General features: G+C 40.8%; 1 protein-coding gene across 2 annotated transcripts; it reads left to right on the top strand.

The window, feature by feature from the left end:
* Window positions 1-2,573: 2,573 nt before the first annotated feature.
* Window positions 2,574-18,919, top strand: WEE1 (WEE1 G2 checkpoint kinase). 2 transcript variants are annotated; one of them, XM_055317873.1, is made up of 11 exons: window positions 2,574-3,578; window positions 5,004-5,209; window positions 5,714-5,777; window positions 5,966-6,138; window positions 6,613-6,734; window positions 11,303-11,449; window positions 14,461-14,556; window positions 14,654-14,739; window positions 15,807-15,977; window positions 16,074-16,219; window positions 17,586-18,919. In XM_055317873.1, the coding sequence occupies exons 1-11, from the start codon at window positions 3,000-3,002 to the stop codon at window positions 17,737-17,739; spliced, it is 1,944 nt and encodes a 647-aa protein (XP_055173848.1). In that variant the 5' UTR covers window positions 2,574-2,999; the 3' UTR covers window positions 17,740-18,919. The 2 variants fall into 2 exon arrangements, with proteins under 2 accessions (XP_055173848.1, XP_055173849.1); XM_055317874.1 differs by lacking the exon at window positions 2,574-3,578 and adding an exon at window positions 3,718-4,236.
* Window positions 18,920-19,832: the final 913 nt, after the last annotated feature.

The raw sequence follows: 19,832 nt of genomic DNA, 5'->3' as shown, positions 1-19,832 counted from the left end.
ATTGCTGGTTGCTGGAGCTCTAAAGACAAATAAAACTTGATCTCAGCCCTGGGTGAAAGGGAAGCCAGACAAGTAAACAAAGACTGTTTATATAGTCCATTACAGGTGTGGTGGAAAACCTGGTGCACAGAGTGTCTCTTTTACCTAGAAGTGGAGAAAGTTAAGGAAAGGCTTTATAGAAGAAATGGTTCTCCCACTGAGTCTTGTTTCCAACTCTTAAAAGAAATTCCTTCTTTCCTCCAGTCATACTATACATTCAACAGTAATTTACCTCTCTCAGTCTGTGGGCAGACATGGGTTCAAAGAATTCAAAGTACTGGGGCTGTGTACCGAGAACTCTTCCATTCCCGTTCAGAAGCCAGGCCCTTTTGCTCCAGCCTACTTCAAGGACCTCCCAGTTTAGGGAAGCAGACAGGTGGCATAGTTGGAAAAAAAAAAGTCAAAAGAGTGTTTACATCCAAGAAGAGGATATACAAGGGGTAACCAGAAGATCTCTGTACCATTTGAATTTATATTGAGAGAGAAAAATAAACCAGTCAACAAATATTTAAATAAGGGCTCTATTATCACACAGAAGATACTGAGGGCCTAAGCCACGTTAGAACACTGCAATAAATAGAAAAGTTCCCTACACTCAGGGAACTCATTTTCTAGAAGGGGATCGTAGTAAACAATCAACCCACTTTGAGATAGATATAAGCCTGTTAGGGAAATAAAGCAGGGTGTTGTGAAAGAGTGAAGGGGGAGGGGATGTGAGCTTGCAAGGACAGCAAGAGGGATATAGAATTCCTGTATAAGGAGAGGCTTACGACAACAGTCTAGTTGGGGAGAGGTTATCTACAGGGCTTTAAAGTTTACTTAGGAAACACTATTTTTACATACGACTCATGTTGAAGATCAATAGAGAGTAGTAGTTTTCTAAAGTTATCTTTACTTACACGCACATGAAATTGAGAAAATCAACTCAATATGGTCAACTATTCATATCAAAGAATTATATTCGCCATCAGGAGTGAAGGTGAGGAGGTAGGTGTTGGAGGGAGAGTGCTAAAAACCATTCCTCGGCTTTGACCACCCGGGAACAGTGAACGCCTCTCCTTGAAAACACAAAAAGGTAGAGTTCCTTCTTGCAAGACCTTAACAGTGAATTTGGATTAACACGCAGAAAGGACACATAGATCAGTTAGCAAACGTCTGAAGAATACAGTTGTTTACCCTTCACTGCATCTTTAGTTCCGTGATCTCCGGGAATTTCCCATGCGAGAAGTATTAAAATGTGTTTCCATTATTAAAAATCCAGCTTGAGGTTTGCCTTTGAAAAGTGTCTGAACAACGATACACGGCAAAGTGTTAAAACTCATAAAGTGCTACAATTAAGAAAAACAATTAGAAAAATAAGTGGCCACTGGCACATGAAAACTGCATATATCAAAACAACAAAATTACATTAACCAACATTAAATATTCACTTATGTCCCGAATTCATGAGCAGTGTACTCCAAACCACTGCTAATGAGAGTTTAAATTGTTTTTCTCTGGAGGTCGGTTTGGCAGTTCCTATCCTTTGACCCAGTAATTCTCACTTCTATGAGTTTATCTTAAAAAAAAAAAAAACCAACCCCCCCAAGTCCTCAAACAACACAGACACACCCCCCCCCCCAAAAAAAAAACAAAACCCAACCACACGAGAAGTCAGAATTTTTGCGATGGGGTTATTTACAACTGAAAAATTCCAAGAAACTTGTCTGTGCGACGATAAAGGGCAGACGAAATCACAATTTGACCAAGTACTGGAGGTATTTTTTCTCAACTTGCGTTTATGTTTGCAGCGAGGTGGGCCAATCTCCTTTGCCAACACTTGCCCACGTGCTGGCAAACAAATATAAACACCGCGGCGGCGTGGAGGGCCCGGGCTTCGGGCTTCGCGCTGGGGCCGCTGCTGCTCACTCGGGTGGACGAGTCTCGGGTGGGCTGCCGAGGGGCCACGGCCTGGGGGAAGGAAGCTCGCCTCGCTGGGGGCATACCCGACCCTAACAGCTACCCTGGGGGGAAACTGAGGCTCCGGAGGCCTTCCCCACGGCCGCCGTCCCCGCCTCGAGCCCTCCTGTGCGGGCCTCCTTGCTGACTTCGGCGTCCCCTCTAAGCCCCGGGCTCAGCTCGCAAAGTTCCTGAGGCCCGAGTCACCATTTCCGGCTCCAACCTCTACCGGGGAACGTGACTGCCCACAGCCACGCCCACAACGCCCCGGCCGCCCGCACCACGGGGACGCGGCGGCCGCAGGCCGCACTCCCGGGGCAGAGCGCGAGAGCCACGGGAGTTCCCAGGTCCCACCTCAGGCCCCGGAGCGCCTGAGGGACCGCGAGCGGGCCACCTCCAGGCGGGCGTGCGGCTGGGCCTAGCCGAGCCCGGGACCTTTCGCCCCTCCCAGAGGGCCGCCTCGGCTCCCCCGCCCGGCCCCGACCGGGCGGCGCCGGGCTAGGCTCCCACAAGTCCGGCTCCCTCATAGGCCCGCGGCGCCGCGCCGCGCCCGCCCGGGCGGCCGAGAGGGGGGCGGAGCCAGCGGGTTCGCGCCAAAATCGCGTAGTTGATCCCTCCCCCGCGGCCTACGTCGCGCCCTCCTTTTTTTTCAAACCCGAGGCTGGGCGTGGATTGGTGGGTCAGGCCCTCACGTGGTTAACGGTCGCGGGAAGCCGCGGAGCCCGAACCTGCGGAGCCCGGACCTGCGGCTGGACCTGCGGAGACCCCAGCCTCGGTGCCCAGGCCGCCCCGCCTCTGCTGGACAGGCCGCGCCGCTGCCGCCACCGCCGCCGCCGCCGCCACCCGCAGCCCCGAGCGCTCCGGAGCCGCACCCCGTCACCGCGCAGGTCCGCCGCCGCGGCGACCCGGCGCGCCCAGTCGCACGTGGCGGACCCGCCCCCTGGGCCGTCCGCGTCCTGGACTCCGCGGGCTCCGGCTCTCCGGTCCTCGGCCTCGGCCCCGGCCCCGGCCCCAGGGGCGCGATGAGTTTCCTGAGCCGGCAACAGCCGCCGCCGCCCCGCCGCCGTCCCGGGGCTTCCTGCACTTTGAGGCAGAAGCTGATCTTCTCGCCCTGCAGCGACTGTGAGGAGGAGGAGGAGGAGGAAGAGGAGGAGGGCAGCGGCCACAGCACGGGGGAGGACTCGGCCTTTCAAGAGCCCGACTCGCCGCTGCCGCCCGCGCGTAGCCCCGCAGAGCCCGGGCCCGAGCGCCGCCGCTCGCCGGGCCCGGCCCCCGGCAGCCCCGGGGAGCTGGAGGAGGACATGTTGCTGCGGGGCGCCTGTCCCGGCGCCGACGCGCCGGGCGGCGGGGCCGAGGGCGACTCGTGGGAGGAGGAGGGTTTCGGCTCCTCGTCGCCGGTCAAGTCGCCGGCAGCCGCCTACTTTCTGGGCAGCTCGTTCTCGCCGGTGCGCTGCGGCGGCGCGGGGGACGCGTCCCCGCGCGGCTGCGGGGCGCGCAGGGCCAGCGAGGGCCCCTGCTCGCCGCTGCCGGACCACCCCGGCACCCCGCCGCACAAGACCTTCCGCAAGCTGCGGCTCTTCGACACGCCGCACACGCCCAAGGTGAGAGGACGCGGGGCCGGGGCACGCCGGGCCCGCGCCCGCCCAGCCATTTAAAAAGGCCGCGGCGCCGGGAGCCGAGCGCGCCGCTGCTCGGGTTCGGTTACATAACCGCCCTGCCGCACCCCCACTCGCTCCCCTGAGCCGCAACAAAAAGTTGGCAGCCCCTCTTTTTGGCCCTGCCCAGAAGTTGTCCGTTAAGATTATGTAACTGAACAATGGGCCTCTTCTGGAACTTCTTCGTCTTTCAAAGGGGCTGATCGGCGCCGTCCAGGTGGCTGATGATTTCACGCCCCTCGAGTCGGGGCCTTCCCGACCGTGTCAGCCCGGAGTGTGGCCCTGATAACGTGGTTTGGAAGGATGTCGGAGTGGTGCTGGCCCGGCCACCTGACACTCCCGAGCGCCGCAGCCATATGGTGCCTTTTAAACGCCGTGATGGGCCCTGTAATTTGGGCGGCGCAAGCAGGAGTTGGGTTAAACGAAATTTCATGCGCTTATCGCTTCGTGTCATGTGGCCTTAAGGGGTTAAGTTTGAGGTATGGAGGGAGAGTGCGCTTCGACTTGGGAGAAAAGGCTGGCTTTCCAAGCATTTCCAGTCTTAAAGACTCCTTAATTCAGGGTAGCGTTTAAGCTTCTGTCCGCACACGCTGTTTATTATTGGGTAAGCGTTTGTTTACACCGGTTTGCAGTGCCTATGTGGGGCCAGCCTAAGTGTAGCGATTAGGGACATCCGTTAAAAGCTAGCATTGGTGGGGTTGCTTGGACCCTTGTGGTGATGAAGGTGTTCAGCACCTGTTTGTTGAGTAGCGAGTGAATATGCAGATTACTGCCTCTGGAACATTGGAAGTAACAGCAGATTTTAAAACGGACCCTTCAACGACATTGAGACAAGTATCGCGTTTATAAGACTAATATGGAAAATGTACTTTTCTGAGTCCCTTGCAGTGCCTTTGTCGTAAACCTCAGGAAGAAGTATTTTTTGAGCGTTACTGTTTATTAGGGACTTGCCCAAGGCATGATCCCTCTGAAAGTGAGGGGAGGAGTCCGGCGGAGGTGGTTTTCAAAGCCCTATTTGGAAGGGGGGAAGGGAGCTTTTATTGGGATCCCTGACTGCTTTCTATTTTTAGATGGAATGAGAGGTTTTGTTAACTTTTAGACTCCAGAATAAACTTAATTTTAGTCTGCATTCCTACTCTTTTTTAGGGTCGGAGACTTATTTTATGTGGCAGTCTTTTTCAGGAAAAGTGGTTAGTATCCACCTTTCAGACTGCTAAAGTTAACCAGTGTTTATTTTGCTTCAGATGTGACAGAGGCTTGTGCAGTTGCTTTAATCCACACTATCAGACATGTGAAAGGCTTGTTGAAGGTTGGGTTGAGAAGGCTGTCTACAGGATTTAGAGACTAAAAATTTTATTTTTCCTGACCTAGAGTTTACTCTCCAAAGCTCGAGGAATTGATTCCAGCTCTGTTAAACTCCGAGGTGGTTCTCTATTCATGGATACAGGAAAATCAGGAAAAAGGGAATTTGACATGCGACAGACGCCTCAAGTGAATATTAATCCTTTTACCCCAGATTCTGTGTTACTTCATTCCTCAGGACAGTGTCGTAGAAGAAAACGAACACACTGGAATGAGTAAGTTATTTAGTATTCCACAGTTTGGTCCCCAGTCACCCAAGATTGGTTTGTGGTACTTATCAAACTTTAATTTTATCTGAATGACTTGGGAGTTTATGCTTTGAAAAAATTTTTTTTTGTTAACTAGCACCCTCTTCCCAGGAAAGGTGGGTGGAAAGTAATCAGCTATGGAAAAGTAACGGTATGAAAAAGGAAGGAATAAAAAGCCTAAGGAGTTTGTAGAAAATCTGCTGGTGTCAAAAACAAGGCAGGCAGAGTTGATTTAGAAAAACTTTAATTTTGATACGTGTGATTGTGTTGGCTTGTTAATGAGCATATTTCAGCAGGGACAGCATTTCCATCAGCTGAGCTATATCTTATGATTATAAAATTATGTGCTTGCTTGTCTGTTTTTATTCATTAAAATACAATTTCACCTGTATACCTATCAGATAAAGTTTTGGATCGCTAGTTGATGTGTCTATCAGATCTGTTAATAGAAACATACATAATATTTTTCAGTTCTTGTGGTGAAGACATGGAAGCCAGTGATTATGAGTTAGAAGATGAAACAAGACCTGCTAAAGTAACTAGCTTTTTATTTTCTTTTTATTGTTTCTGAATTTCATTTTCTGTTTCTTAACAAGTTACCATATATACATGTTAAATATGCATTAAGATATAGGATTTTTAAATTTCACACATAGTGCTATCATCGGCAAAAAAATCATCTTCATGTCTTTGTATTATGTATATGGATACACTTTATTGCAGAGAATTACAATTACTGAAAGCAATATGAAGTCACGGTATACAACAGAATTTCATGAGCTAGAGAAAATTGGCTCTGGAGAATTTGGTTCTGTGTTTAAGTGTGTGAAGAGGCTGGATGGATGCATTTATGCCATTAAGCGATCAAAAAAGCCATTGGCCGGCTCTGTCGATGAGTATGTATTAAAAATTTTATCTTTTGCTCTTTTATTCCGTATGGTGTTGCAAACAGTGTTTCACATAATCAAGCACTGAAATTTCTCACTTTTGAGAAACTATAATAATTTAATCAGATCCTTTTCATTTTGTGCCATTAATTCTTACTGAACTTGGTAAAATTATATGAATAGTCTGATTTTGGAGCCTAACTTAAATTTCTTTTTTCTGGTAGCATCCAAGAATTCATAGTAAAATGGAGTTTCCTGAGTCCTAGGACTAGCAAAGTTCCTTCTTTGTAATTAACATTGTTCTTTAATGGAAGCCTTTAGAAAAATCTAGTAGAGTCTTAATCCCCTCTCTCTTAAGTTATCCTTCAGCATAATAATAAATAACAGAAGACAAGTTTCTCTTACGAAGTTTCAGATAAATTAGTTCAGTTTAGGATTGAGTAAAAGTGGTTTACCATTCTATCAATGTCAAATTTCTCCTAGGCAGAACGCTTTGAGGGAAGTATATGCCCATGCAGTGCTCGGACAGCATTCTCACGTAGTTCGATATTTCTCTGCATGGGCAGAAGATGATCATATGCTTATACAGAATGAATATTGTAATGGTGAGTAATATGTTGGTTGTTTTATAAACTTGTAAAATTAAAAAAATGAACACTGAGGAAATAGTTTTTATCTGAAATCCTGCTGTAATTCTATGTCTCTTTTATCTTTTTTTTTTTTTAATTTTTTTTTCTTTTATCTCTTAAAAATTCAAAGAGCAAGAAGCCTAACATGAGTTTCAAGTTCATTGCCTACCTGGATGTTTGTTTGGTTGTTTTTTTAAGATTTTATTTATTTATTTATTTTTTATTTATTTATTTATTTATTTATTTATTTAGACTTTATTTATTTTTTAAGATTTTATTTACTTATTTATGACAGAGAGAGAGAGAGATAGGCAGAGGGAGAAGCAGGCTCCGTGGAGGGAGCCCAACATGGGACTTGATCCCGGGTCTCCTGGCTCACACCCTGGGCTGAAGGCGGCACTAAACCGCTGGGCCACAGGGGCTGCCCAGATTATATTTATTTATTCATAAGAGACAGAGAGGCAGAGACGGAGGCAGAGGGAGAAGCAGGCTCCTTGTGGGGAGCCTGATGTTGGAGTCAATCCCAGGACGTGGGATCACAACCTGAGCCAAAGGCAGATGCTCAACCACTGAGCCACTCAGGCAGGCATCCCCTACTTGGATACTAAGCAAAGATTGAAAACCTAGTCCCTTGTGCATAGTAGTTGTGTACCTGTTAGTCAAACTGATCTTGAAAGGATCATGGCCTTACCTTGTATATTTTGATATCCCTAGCATGTAGCATACTGTATTGGGGTATAGCAGTTAATAAGGTATGTTCAGTGCATCTGGCCTTCCTTTCCATTTCATTTTATGTGCTGTTAAAACTGATACTGGTTACTCATAGTGACAGTGGCTCTCCATTGTTCTAACTTCAGCCTTTTGTTTACAAAGTATTCTATAATCTTGCTTTCATTCCCATTTTTCCAACCTTTTGTTTACCACCAGAATCTACTCTGACTTGTCTACTAAGTTATGCTTTTAGTTTGCTAGCTGTGCCTTTCTCCCGCACTTCCCCCGCAAAACCAACAAAACAAGCATTCAACTTTGGACCTCCGTAGAGCTTTACCTTTCAACAAGTCCTTCAAGGACGAGCTTGGTTCCCCCTCTTTTTCATTAAACCTTTATCAAAACCCTAGTCTCAATTCTGATTCTTGTAAATACCTGTTCTTAAATAGGTAAATCTTTATATATGCTGGATTTCCATTTCTGTATATCTTCTACGAATATTAGAGAATTTGGATTTTTTTTTAAATTTTTTTTTTATTTATTTATGATAGTCACAGAGAGAGAGAGAGAGGCAGAGACACAGGCAGAGGGAGAAGCAGGCTCCATGCACCGGGAGCCCGATGTGGGATTCGATCCCGGGTCTCCAGGATTGCGCCCTGGGCCAAAGGCAGGCGCCAAACCGCTGCGCCACCCAGGGATCCCGAGAATTTGGAATTTAGTGGGTAGTTGAGAAGTGATAGCAAAGATTTGTGTTACTTTTTTTTTTTTTTTTTTTTTGATTCTCATTATTTTTTTCCTTCAACAAGACTAGCCTTCTCATAGCTTGTGAAGTAGTGTAGGTAGTGGATTCAGGTTTTCAGCATTTAAAAACATTGAACAAAACAAGTAAAAGATCCATTTCTCACCTTTTTGTTGAGTTGTCATTGTATTCTCTATATTTGAAAGATGCTCAGCATATAGCATTGCTGCTAATTCGTTTCACTCGTTTCTCGAAATGTTTCTATTCATATCATCAGAATATTTATGTAGTTGTCTCTCATGACCCCTGTGGACTAATCTGTTTCTTAACCTTCATTTTTCAGTTACTACTCTTAATATAGGACAGTTTGACCATGTCTTTCCCACTCCATATGTGCTAGATGCCATCTTTCAGTTTCTTTCTCCCTCTCACCTAGGGAGAGGTTGATGGTAGCTGGTCTTAAGTATTTCAGTAGCACTCTAGGGATCACACATTTCTAACAGTCCACCAAATAACTATGTGGTTGTGTAATTTAGATGATTTTAAGAAAACTCTTGGGCCTGGAGGGATAAGGAAGAGTGAGTTTACTTGCTGCCCTCTCAGATTGTAAAGACCTTGTCTTAACAAAACAAAACTTTGTCTTGTCATAAAGCTAGATTATAAAATTATATTTTTAAACAGTTTATTATTTTGGAATGGTATAGAACATTTAAAGAATCTACAGATCTTTAAATGAAATCTGTGTGAACCTCTTAGTTGTCTATTCTGTTTGGATGAAAGGAAATGAGTCTATCTAGATAGATTTGTGAACTCTTCTATTTCTTTTTGCTACCATTCTTCTCTCCATATATATTTTTGAATGTCCTAGCAATAGGCCTGATCTTCAGATTCTTTTCCACAGTTTAAAAGGGAAATGATTCTGTTAACATTTCATTTGTACATGGTGATTAACTGATATCCTTTATTGTGACTAAGTTTCCTTATTATCTTAAACAGTCATTTGCATTTTAAGCCTTTTGTCTTGGTTTGGTGATAGACTTGAAATTTTTACCCCTGGTAAACAAGTGTGTGAAAATCTTGATGGATAATGGAAGAGAACCTGAAATATCAGATCTTGCTCTTCTCACCTCTTTTCCTTTCAGCAGTGAAATAGAAGGAACTGGCCTAGCTATAGTTGGTAGACCGCTAAAATGCAGCCGAATTCTATCTTATTAAACTTGGTCTAGGACTTGAAGCCCGTTTATTGACCTCCCTTCTAGAGCCCTCTCTTTTCCTGCAGTTCAAGATTTGTACAAGTTAAGTGTGGAGAACATATTTAAGCCTAAAATATCAAGGTGTGTGATTTATTTTTATTTTTAAAACACGTTGGACATTTTGCTACCTTAGTCTTGTTCAAATTGTAGTACCTCCTTTCCTGATATGTATGTATCAGTATACCTTCCTGATTTTATTACTCTGGCTCTGATTTCGTTATCCCTAACTAAGCTTTAAACAGAAGTGGTTTATTTTGGTTTTTGAATTTTGTTTTGTTTTGTTTTACATAACTCCTCTTTTCCTCTGAGATAAGTTATAAATTTATAATGTTTTTAATAAAACTTATAAAGTATAAACTCATTTTTTTTTAATTTTTATTTATTTATGATAGTCACAGAGAGAGAGAGAGAGAGGCAGAGACATAGGCAGAGGGAGAAGCAGGCTCCATGCACCAGGAGCCCGATGTGGGATTCGATCCCGGGTTTCCAGGATCGCGCCCTGGGCCAAAGGCAGGCACCAAACCGCTGCGCCACCCAGGGATCCCTAAACTCATTTTTTAAAGTATAAACAAAAGAGTTTGTTGGTTTGATCCTATAAAAGCAGGTTTTATTCTCATATTAAAAGTAGTGTAAGTTAAAACTATACTAAGATACTGGCTTTTATCTGTAAAATTCATAGACTGTTGCCAAGGATGTGAGAAAACAGTTACTCTCATACATTAATGATGGGAGTATAAATTGGTACAGCCTTATCTCAGGGTGTGTGTGTGTGTAAATGTAAGTAAAATTGCCCCAGATTTGTCTTCCAAAGCTTCATATTCACATAAGGCGCGTGCTAGCAGAGTTTAAGTACCAGCCATTTTGAAATCAGAAACTGGATACACTGTTAACTTCTTTTATGTGAATTTTCACAGGCAATGAAGTTTTAGCACTGATGATGTGAATACCAATCCTAAGTTATTTTGTAGGATAGAGAAATCCCCCTCAGCTATAAAAATATATTCTATATATGAGATAGTATTTCACACATATATTTGAGCCACATATTAGTATTGTTTTATATCTGTACATATCCTTTATTTTTTTTTAAAAAAAGATTTTATTTATTTGCGTGCATGAACATGAGAGAGGAGGGGTTGTGGAGAGGAACCAGAGGGAGAGGGACAAGCAGACTGTGCAGTGAGCATGGCCTGAGGAAGAAGGGCTAGATCCCACGACCCCAAGATCATGACCTGAGTGAAACCAAGAGTCAGACACTGAACCAAGTACCACCCAGGCACACCTGTATATGCCCTTTAAACCAGCAATTGTTTCTATGAGATACATGTTAAATATGTGTGAAATGACCAGTGTACAGTTATTCCTTGTATTATAGTATGTTGTAGCAAAGGCTTAGAAATTATTTTAAAATGCTCATCAATTAAGACATTGGTTAATGTATCACCATTCAATTATAAATGGAATTCTGTAGAGACACAAGAGAACAAGGTAGTCTTTGTATATTAGTAAAGAATGATCTTCGAGATAATGAAAATATGCTATCATTTGTATAAAAAGGAGTTGAATATATAAGAAACCAATAAGGTTGGATTATTCTGGGAAAAAGAACCAGGTAGTGTGCTGGGGTGTGTGGATGAAGCAGAGACTTTACACTATATTTTGTATCCATATGAGTATATTACCTATTGAAAGAATAAATAAAATTTTGATTTCATAAGCAGGAAGAACAGAGTAGGTCGTATAAAATGTTACTTTCTTTGTTGAGTTTGTGGCCATTGAGTAAAGATGGAAGAGAAATAAGATCTTAGGAAGAAGAAATTGCTAATTTTTCCCATGTTTGTTAGGTGGAAGTTTAGCGGATGCCATAAGTGAAAACTATAGAAGCATGAGTTACTTTACAGAAGCAGAGTTGAAGGATCTTCTTTTGCAAGTTGGCCGGGGCTTGAGGTATATCCATTCAATGTCTTTGGTTCATATGGATATAAAGCCTAGTAAGTATTAAAAATTCTCTGATCTGTGTTCTTTAGTGTTATAGAGAATAAATGATTTTATTAAAACAATAGGAAAATATACATCCTACTTTTTTCATTGTTAGTTTTAAAAGACCTTTGAGCCAGATATTGATATTGGTTTATTATTTCTGTGTGTTTCTTCTCTCCAAAATAGTTGAGACAACCAACTCATTTTTATTAAAAGTTGGAAAAATCTGCTGCATCTTATGGGAACCACATAGTCACAAAGCGAGACAATGATGGAGAGATTAAGAACCTGTTGTTTAAAGCCCTTCTCTTTCGCTAGGCTATAGAACCATAACAACAAAATATTGCTGGTGCTGCTAACAGGGTAGTTAGAATAAAATGAGATATGTGAAAACATTTTTGGAAGTTTAAGTGCTATGCAGACATGGAATTTCTAACTTATATACCATGAAAGTGTTACTGTATTATTCAGAAAACAGCACATGCAGTGTATTATCTTGCATTTAAAAAAAGGGTGCAAGTAAATGCTGCGGTAACATCTTCATGTAAATTCCTCTCATTTTATTAAAATAACCTCATCAGGGTAGCCCTGATGGCACAGTGGTTTGGCGCCGCCTGCAGCCTGGGGTGTGATCCTGGAGACCCGGGATCAAGTCCCGCATCTGGCTTCCTGTAGGGAGCCTGCTTCTCCCTCTGCCTGTGTCTCTGCCTCTCTCGCTGTGTGTGTCTCTATGAATAAATAAACAAAATCTTAAAAAAAACCTCATCATATACACATTCATTCATTCATTCATAAAGATTTTATTTATTTATTCATGAGAGGCAGAGACCTAGACAGAAGGAGAGGCAGGCTTCCTGCAGGGAACCTGATGTGGGACTCAATCCCAGGACCCCAGGATCACAACCTGAGCCAAAGGCAGAGGCTCAACTACTGAGCCACCCAGGTGCCCCTATGTACACTATTTTAAAACTTGTGGGTTGCCTGGGTGGCTCAGTGGTTGAGCGTCTGCCTTCAGCCCAGGGCGTGATCCTGGAGACCCGGGATCGAGTCCCACATCGGGCTCCCTGCATGGAGCCTGCTTCTCTCTGTGCCTATGTCTCTGCCTCTCTCTCTCTGTCTCTCATGAATAAATAAATAAAATCTTTTTAAAAATTAAAAAAAAAATACTTGTTATAAGACAGCTTTACCTTTTTATTTTAGTAAATTTTCATCTCTTCTAATAGCCAGATCATATTAAAATTATTCCCAGGTGACCCAAGTCCTTAATGGTTGACTTGTCCAAACTAGTTCCATTTCAGAACCATGCATCCCATCTCCCTCTATCCTTTTTTTTTTCTTTTTTAAGATTCTACCCTTCCCCTACTTTAAAAAAATATACTAGTATAGACTTTGTTGTTTTTGTTGTTGTTTAAAGATTTCATTCATTTATTCATGAGAGAGAGAGAGGCAGAGACACAGGCAGAGGGGGAAGCAGGCTCCATGCAGGGAGTCCGGCATGGGACTTGATCCCGGGGTCTCCAGGATCATATCCTGGGCTGAAGGCGGTGCTAAACCGCTGAGCGCCCCCCCCCCCACCCGACTGCCCTAAACTTTTTTTTTTTTTTCCTAAACTTTGTTTTATAAGATGTCCTTTCTTTTGGATTTGACTGATTGCTCCCTTGCATCATTTATCTTATTCCTTTTCCTCCCCCTAGGTTTCCTATAGACTGGAAGTTAAGACTAATAGGTTGATGAATTCAAGTATGAATTTTAGGCTAGGTGTTTTAAGTTGAATTTAATGAAGGGTTTTTGTGGGTTTTTTTGTGTGTGTGTGTGTGTGTGTGTGTGGTTTTTTTTTTGTCTATGAAAATGTGATTCATGAGAATTTTAATTCATATTCATTTCATACAACTTATTTTAATCTTGTAAGTTATATGAAGAATTTCTTCTCTGTCAATAACTCCCTGAAATTTTTATAGTCGAAGGGGAAAAATAATATTTGGACTGATGGCAATAAATAGGAATTAGTAAAGTTTGCCTATACTTCCTCATATCTTGTATTAAGTATAAGACAAACATAATAGTAGACCCTTAGAAGTACCATAGTTGAAAATATTAAGGCATGTGAAGTTTTAAAATTTCAAATTTACAAATACCATCCTAAAATAAAGTGTCCTTATTAATAAAATTTTTTTTTAAGATTTATTTATTTATGAGATACACAGAGAGAAAAAGAGAGAGGCAGAGACATAGGCAGAGGGAGAAGCAGGCTCCATGCAGGGAAACTGATGTGGGACTCGATCTCAGGACTCCAGGATCACGCCCTGGGCCGAAGGCAGGCGCCAAACCACTGAGCCACCCAGGGATCCCCCCAATAAAGTGTTACTGGAAAGATGAATAAGATGAATGTAACATTTATAAACTCAGTATTACATTGGTAAAACTATTAAAATGAAATCAGTTGCTGAGACTCACATTAATCATGAACTTACCTGAATTTGAAGAAGAAAAGTGTGTGTACAACAGAGATGTGAACCACAAAGCCACATTGGGATGTAAATTCTGTATGGTCAGCCAAACTCAAAAGTTAAATTACTTGTATTTTTCATACCATCCTGTAGCATTAGGTTAAAATTCATGGTTTGGAAGCATCACAGACTAATTACTATGTTACTATCTTTTGTATTATTTCTATGTAGTTAAAACCAAAGATCAATGTGTGGATGACAAGGGTCTAATGAAGTAGTTTCCAAGTGTTCAAAGATCAGCAGTAGGCCAGAACATATGTTCCTTAGAAAATACAATACCTGTATGTTGGTAAATTGAACACCAATAAAAATTAATTTATATATAAAAAAAAAAAAAAGAAAATACAATACCATTTCCTATCCCCTGAGATTCTTATTCTCATTGGGTTTTGAAGTAGAATATATGAGAATCTATGTTTGACAGCTCTTGGGATGATTCTGATGTACGGCCTTGTTTATGAATTTTGGTTACCTATTAATTGTTAGTGCAGCTTACATAAATAACTGTTTGACAGGTAATATTTTCATATCTCGAACCTCAATCCCAAATGCTGCCTCTGAAGAAGGAGATGAAGATGACTGGGCATCCAACAAAGTTATGTTTAAAATAGGTAAGAAAGAAAGATAACCAGATTATTGCCTTAAACTAAAGTATAAGAGGCTGTTTAACTCTTGACTCTTTTTTTTTTTTTTTTTCAATATTTGTAGGTGATCTTGGACATGTAACAAGAATCTCTAGTCCACAAGTTGAAGAGGGTGATAGCCGTTTTCTTGCAAATGAAGTTTTACAGGAGGTAGTTTTTTCCTTTAATAATGCTGTTTGCTTTATTTTTTTAATGAGGTAACAATGCAGACATATTAAAATTTTAAGCTAATAACTAGTAAACTGGTAAAGAAAGCCTAACCCATGAGCTGGGGATATTTAATCTAGCAAAATTCAGTCAAGGCAAGGATTTACAGTATTCAACAATAGTGGAGTTATAAAAGAAGTTCTTATACACTACTGGTGGAACTGTAAATTGGCATAGCCTCTTAGGAGATCAAAGTATTTGTATCAGCATTTTAAAATCCTATACCTTTGACCCAGAATTTACATTTATTTAGGAGTTTCTCCCACAGAAATGTTCATATACAAATATAGAGAACGATGTACATAAGTGTCCAGCAATAAAGGAACGATTAAATAAATTACAGCATATAGTTAATAGTACTGTTTGAAAAAGTGTGACCAAAAAAATGTGACAGAGTATCTCTTGATAAAAGTTGTTTTGTTTTGTTTTGTTTTAATTTTATTTATTTATGATAGTCACACAGAGAGAGAGAGAGAGAGGCAGAGACATAGGCAGAGGGAGAAGCAGGCTCCATGCAGGGAGCCCGACGTGGGATTTGATCCTGGGTCTCCAGGATCGCGCCCTGGGCCAAAGGCAGGCGCTAAACCGCTGCGCCACCCAGGATCCCTTGATAAAAGTTTTGAATGGAAGTAGAATAAGTAGAACAAATAAATTGCATGATCCCATTGTTCTTTTTATATGTGTACATGTATTTGTCAACGTATGTTTCCTGTATTCATATGAATACTCCCAAAAGAATAGGAGTTTTTTCTAAGAGTTGAATTGGACTAGTGAAAAGGAGAAGGTATTTATTTTTAGAAATGTATTTACCACTCCCAGAGTATGTATGTATTTGTGGTTTTAAAAAGCTCCTCAAATTTAACTTATTATCTGAATAGGTCTTAAGAGTTAAATGTGGCATTGGATATTTTAATTTAGTCTTATTTCTCACCAGTCATCACTAAAGTGTAATTTTATTTTATTTTGGCCATTTTTATATTCCCTTAAAAATTTTTTTTTTAATTTTACAGAACTATACTCATCTGCCAAAAGCGGATATTTTTGCCCTTGCCCTCACAGTGGTGTGTGCTGCTGGTGCTGAACCTCTTCCCAGAAATGGAGACCAATGGCATGAAATCAGACAGGGTAGATTACCTCGGATTCCCCAAGTGCTTTCCCAAGAGTTTACAGAGTTGCTAAAAGTGAGCATTGTTTGTATATGAAGCACTTTTTATTCACATGGTTTTATAGGTTATTAAATTACATGTCTTTACCTTAATTTTACTTCTCTTTCTAAGGTTATGATTCATCCAGATCCAGAGAGAAGACCATCAGCAATGGCATTGGTAAAGCATTCGGTATTGCTGTCTGCTTCTAGAAAAAGTGCAGAACAATTACGAATAGAATTGAACGCTGAAAAATTCAAAAATTCACTTTTGCAGAAGTAAGTGAGGGTTTTTTGGAATGTTTTTTAACTTTCTCATTTTCTCAAATTTTAGTGAGAGATTTAGTTTTTCTGTCAGTGAAGGCTGTAGTGGTTTGCTATATTGTACAGTTAAAATTTGGGGATTTCTGCCTTACTTAAGTTAGTATTTGTGACCTATTAATTTGTGTTGTTCCTAAACTTCGAAATTATGGACTTAAAATTTTTTAAGACTAGCATGTATTTGGGCAGCCCCGGTGGCACAGCGGTTTGGCGCCGCCTGCAGCCCAGGGCGTGATCCTGGAGACCCTGGATTGAGTCCCACATTAGGCTCTCTGTATGATGCCTGCTTCTCCCTCTGCCTGTGTCTCTGCCTCTCTCTCTGTCTCTATGAATAAGTAAATGAAATCTTTAAGAAGAAGAAGAAAAAAAAAGACTAGCATGTATTTGCAAGTGGTATTAATCCTCAATCCCTAAATTGTAGCAAAAGCAGAGTGAGCCTGTATAAGGTTTCCCCTCCCCTAAACTCTCACCATAAATTTTACATTTTCCTTCATTCTTTCTATTTATTTTTATGGAAGGATGAAAAAAACTTTAAGATTTTTATTTATTTAATCATGAAAGACACAGAGAGAGAGAGAGGCAGAGACACAGGCAGAGGGAGAAGAAGCAGGCTCCATTGCAAGGGAGCCTGATGTGGGACTCGATCCCGGGGCCCCAGGATCACGCCCTGGGCCAAAGGCAGCGCTAAACCACCGAGCCACCAGGACTGCCTGGAAGGATGAAAATTAACATCAATTAACTTAAAAAACAGGATGAGCCACCAGGACTGCCTGGAAGGATGAAAATTAACATCAATTAACATCAATTAGATGAGTCTCCTATTGTATCTGAATGACCTTTGATATTTTCAGAAAAATGTTTGTAATAATTCTAATTCATTTGCTTTATTGCTGATTGTAACCTAAAAACTGACTTGCGATATAAGATTTATTTGCCGTGAGTTTGCTAGCCACCAGTGTTCATAGAAATAGAAAGTAGAACTTTCCTTTCATCTCTGTCATGTAAATATTTTCACAATACGAATTAGAGTTCTGTTTGAAATTATTTATTATAATTCAAAGTCATTACTAGCATCCTTATTACTGATATCCAAGTGTATATGATATTTTAATTCTGAGATCACAAAATAAAATCATTTTATAAATTTAAGTTGTTTGAGCACAAGCTAAAGTTTCATACTGTAATTTTTTTCCTCGATTGTGTCTTTGATGGCCTGCTAAGATCTCCCAAGTTGACAATACAGTTTGTGTTTGGCCTCTTAGGATCCCTTCCTAGGGTTAATACAATAGGTGAAAAGTCTTGTTTCCTATTTTTATGTTCTTAGAGAACTCAAGAAAGCCCAGATGGCAAAAGCTGCAGCTGAGGAAAGAGCACTCTTCACTGATCGGATGACCACTAGGTCCACCACCCAGAGTAATAGAACATCTCGACTTATTGGAAAGAAAATGAACCGTTCTGTCAGCCTTACCATATACTGAACTACTCATTTCCCACCACCTCCCCCCAAAAACTGTGACAAGAGGAAGCTAGGTTGAAATCACTGCTAGAATCCAGTTTGCAATTACTTTCTCAATCGGTGTCAGTAGTTTAACTGAATACCTTTTAGGACTTTATTTGTGAATTACAGTTGAAAGCTGTATTTTGACCAGTGCTATATCAGGCTTTCATCTAGTCTTAACAGTCTGTCTTTTGTAGGATGTCAGTCACTGTTTGGATGTTACACCAGCCTTTCCAGGGTTAACCACTGTGGTGGTGTGCTGCTTATAGTTTGCTGATGCATTGTAATAAAGGGTGTCTTTCCCTGTAGTGACCTGTAAAGGGACTCAAGGGCTTTATTACAAACATATTCTCCCTTTGAAAAGGGAGATGCTAAGAGACTCTACTACTCAGCCTTCAATGTACCTGTGTGTCAATCTTATATTTCTTTTTTTTAATTGTGAATTATACTTGTATATCCAACTGGGAGCACTTTGTAGGCATTGCATGAACCATGGAATAATAATTCTGTGGAAGTATTGCCTTGTGAATTTGCTGCTATTTTAGTTTTGTCTTTGCTGTAAAATTGTAGCATTAAACAATCATTGTTGTTAATAGGCTTTTTGGAAAACAATTATGTGAAATATATAGCTGCTCTTGATGACAAGCAGCTATTTGCCTTTTTTTTTCCTTTGAACTTTGAAGCTAGTGCATTGGAGTAATGCACCTTTTTTTCCCTTTTGGATTGCTGTATTAATGTAGTATAATTATTACTGGTTTTGTAATTTCTCCTGATAATGCCCTTCCCTGACTCTTTTTTAAAAATGTTCTCTCCTCCTACCCAAGTTTTGTACTTGATTGTATTGTTAGTCTGTTTTTAAATGTTTTGCCCGGATTCTCTTCAATATTTGTGTATATAAACTAATCTTGGTGATAGTGTACATAGCTGTTTGAAATGCCAGAATGACTTCTGACTATTCCAAGCTTTTCACAAAATATGTTTTATCAGTGATAAGCCATTTGATTAATAATACTGGCTAACCAGACATTGCAAAAAACAACATAGATTTTGTCTATTGTTTGTTTTCCTATTAATTTTGGTTTAAAACACATTTGCACTTGTCTGTTTGACTTGTGTTTTATTAACATTGATTGGCATATTAAAAGTCACTCTGAGCTTACCTTAATTGTCTAAATCTTTGTAATGCCTGTATTCTACTTTTTTATCTCTAGTATCACTACACTTTAACACTTAGAGTATAATATATATAAAGTACTGAAATAGGGCACATTTTTCCACAGAATATGAAACATTATTTAATGATAAGTTTTAGTCTACATCAGTTATATTTTGTTATTGGAGAAAAATTTGTCCATCAAATGTTTTTTGACTATAAGTATTTAATATTTGTACATTACATTGCATATTATGCATTTGACCTGCTAGAAAAGTAGTGTAATGCAGTTTAAAATAGCTTTAGATTATGAAGTGGTATAATGACTCAACTTTCTAATTTGAGCTGAGTCACACAAAAGCTTTAAAGTTGTAACTCAACTAGGCTTGATTTTTTAAGAATTGAGAGTGCAAATTTAAGTGATAAACAGTGCTAATTCTATGTGACATCTTTTCCTGATGTAGATTAGATCCAGAATAAGCTGCAAAGGCCGTAGAACTTTAAAAATGGATGTTCCCCTCCTCCCCCACGAAAAGAAAAAGGATTTTGCAAGATTCTTGTGCTTTTTGATCATGGGTACTTAATTTCTGTTGATTAGGGTCTATTTCTTCCAACTATAAACATTCCTAATAAGCTTAATTACTTTAGCTTTTAAGCCTATGGCATGTTAAAAAGCACATTTTAGAGGTGTGAGAGGAATTCGTGCAGACAGGTAAATTAGATAAAAAAGGTGATAGGTATGGGTGAGAGAGAAAAAGCTTCAGAGGCTGGAGTAGGTAACACATTTCAGTAGTCACTAGACAAAACTGTAAAAAGTATAATTGGTGTACATTAGGGTCATTCAAAGTCGTTAAGGTGCATTTTTCTAGTGCTCTAGCTTCAAAGAAAAACAGGTGTTTTTCAAGTTAATACTTGGCAGT

The sequence above is a fragment of the Nyctereutes procyonoides genome, unplaced genomic scaffold (assembly GCF_905146905.1).
Source record: "Nyctereutes procyonoides isolate TBG_1078 unplaced genomic scaffold, NYPRO_anot_genome, whole genome shotgun sequence".
In the NCBI taxonomy this organism is placed as follows: Eukaryota; Metazoa; Chordata; class Mammalia; order Carnivora; family Canidae; genus Nyctereutes; species Nyctereutes procyonoides.
The sequence above is the reverse complement of the archived record's forward strand: the minus strand, read 5'-3'. Positions and strand labels throughout refer to the sequence as shown.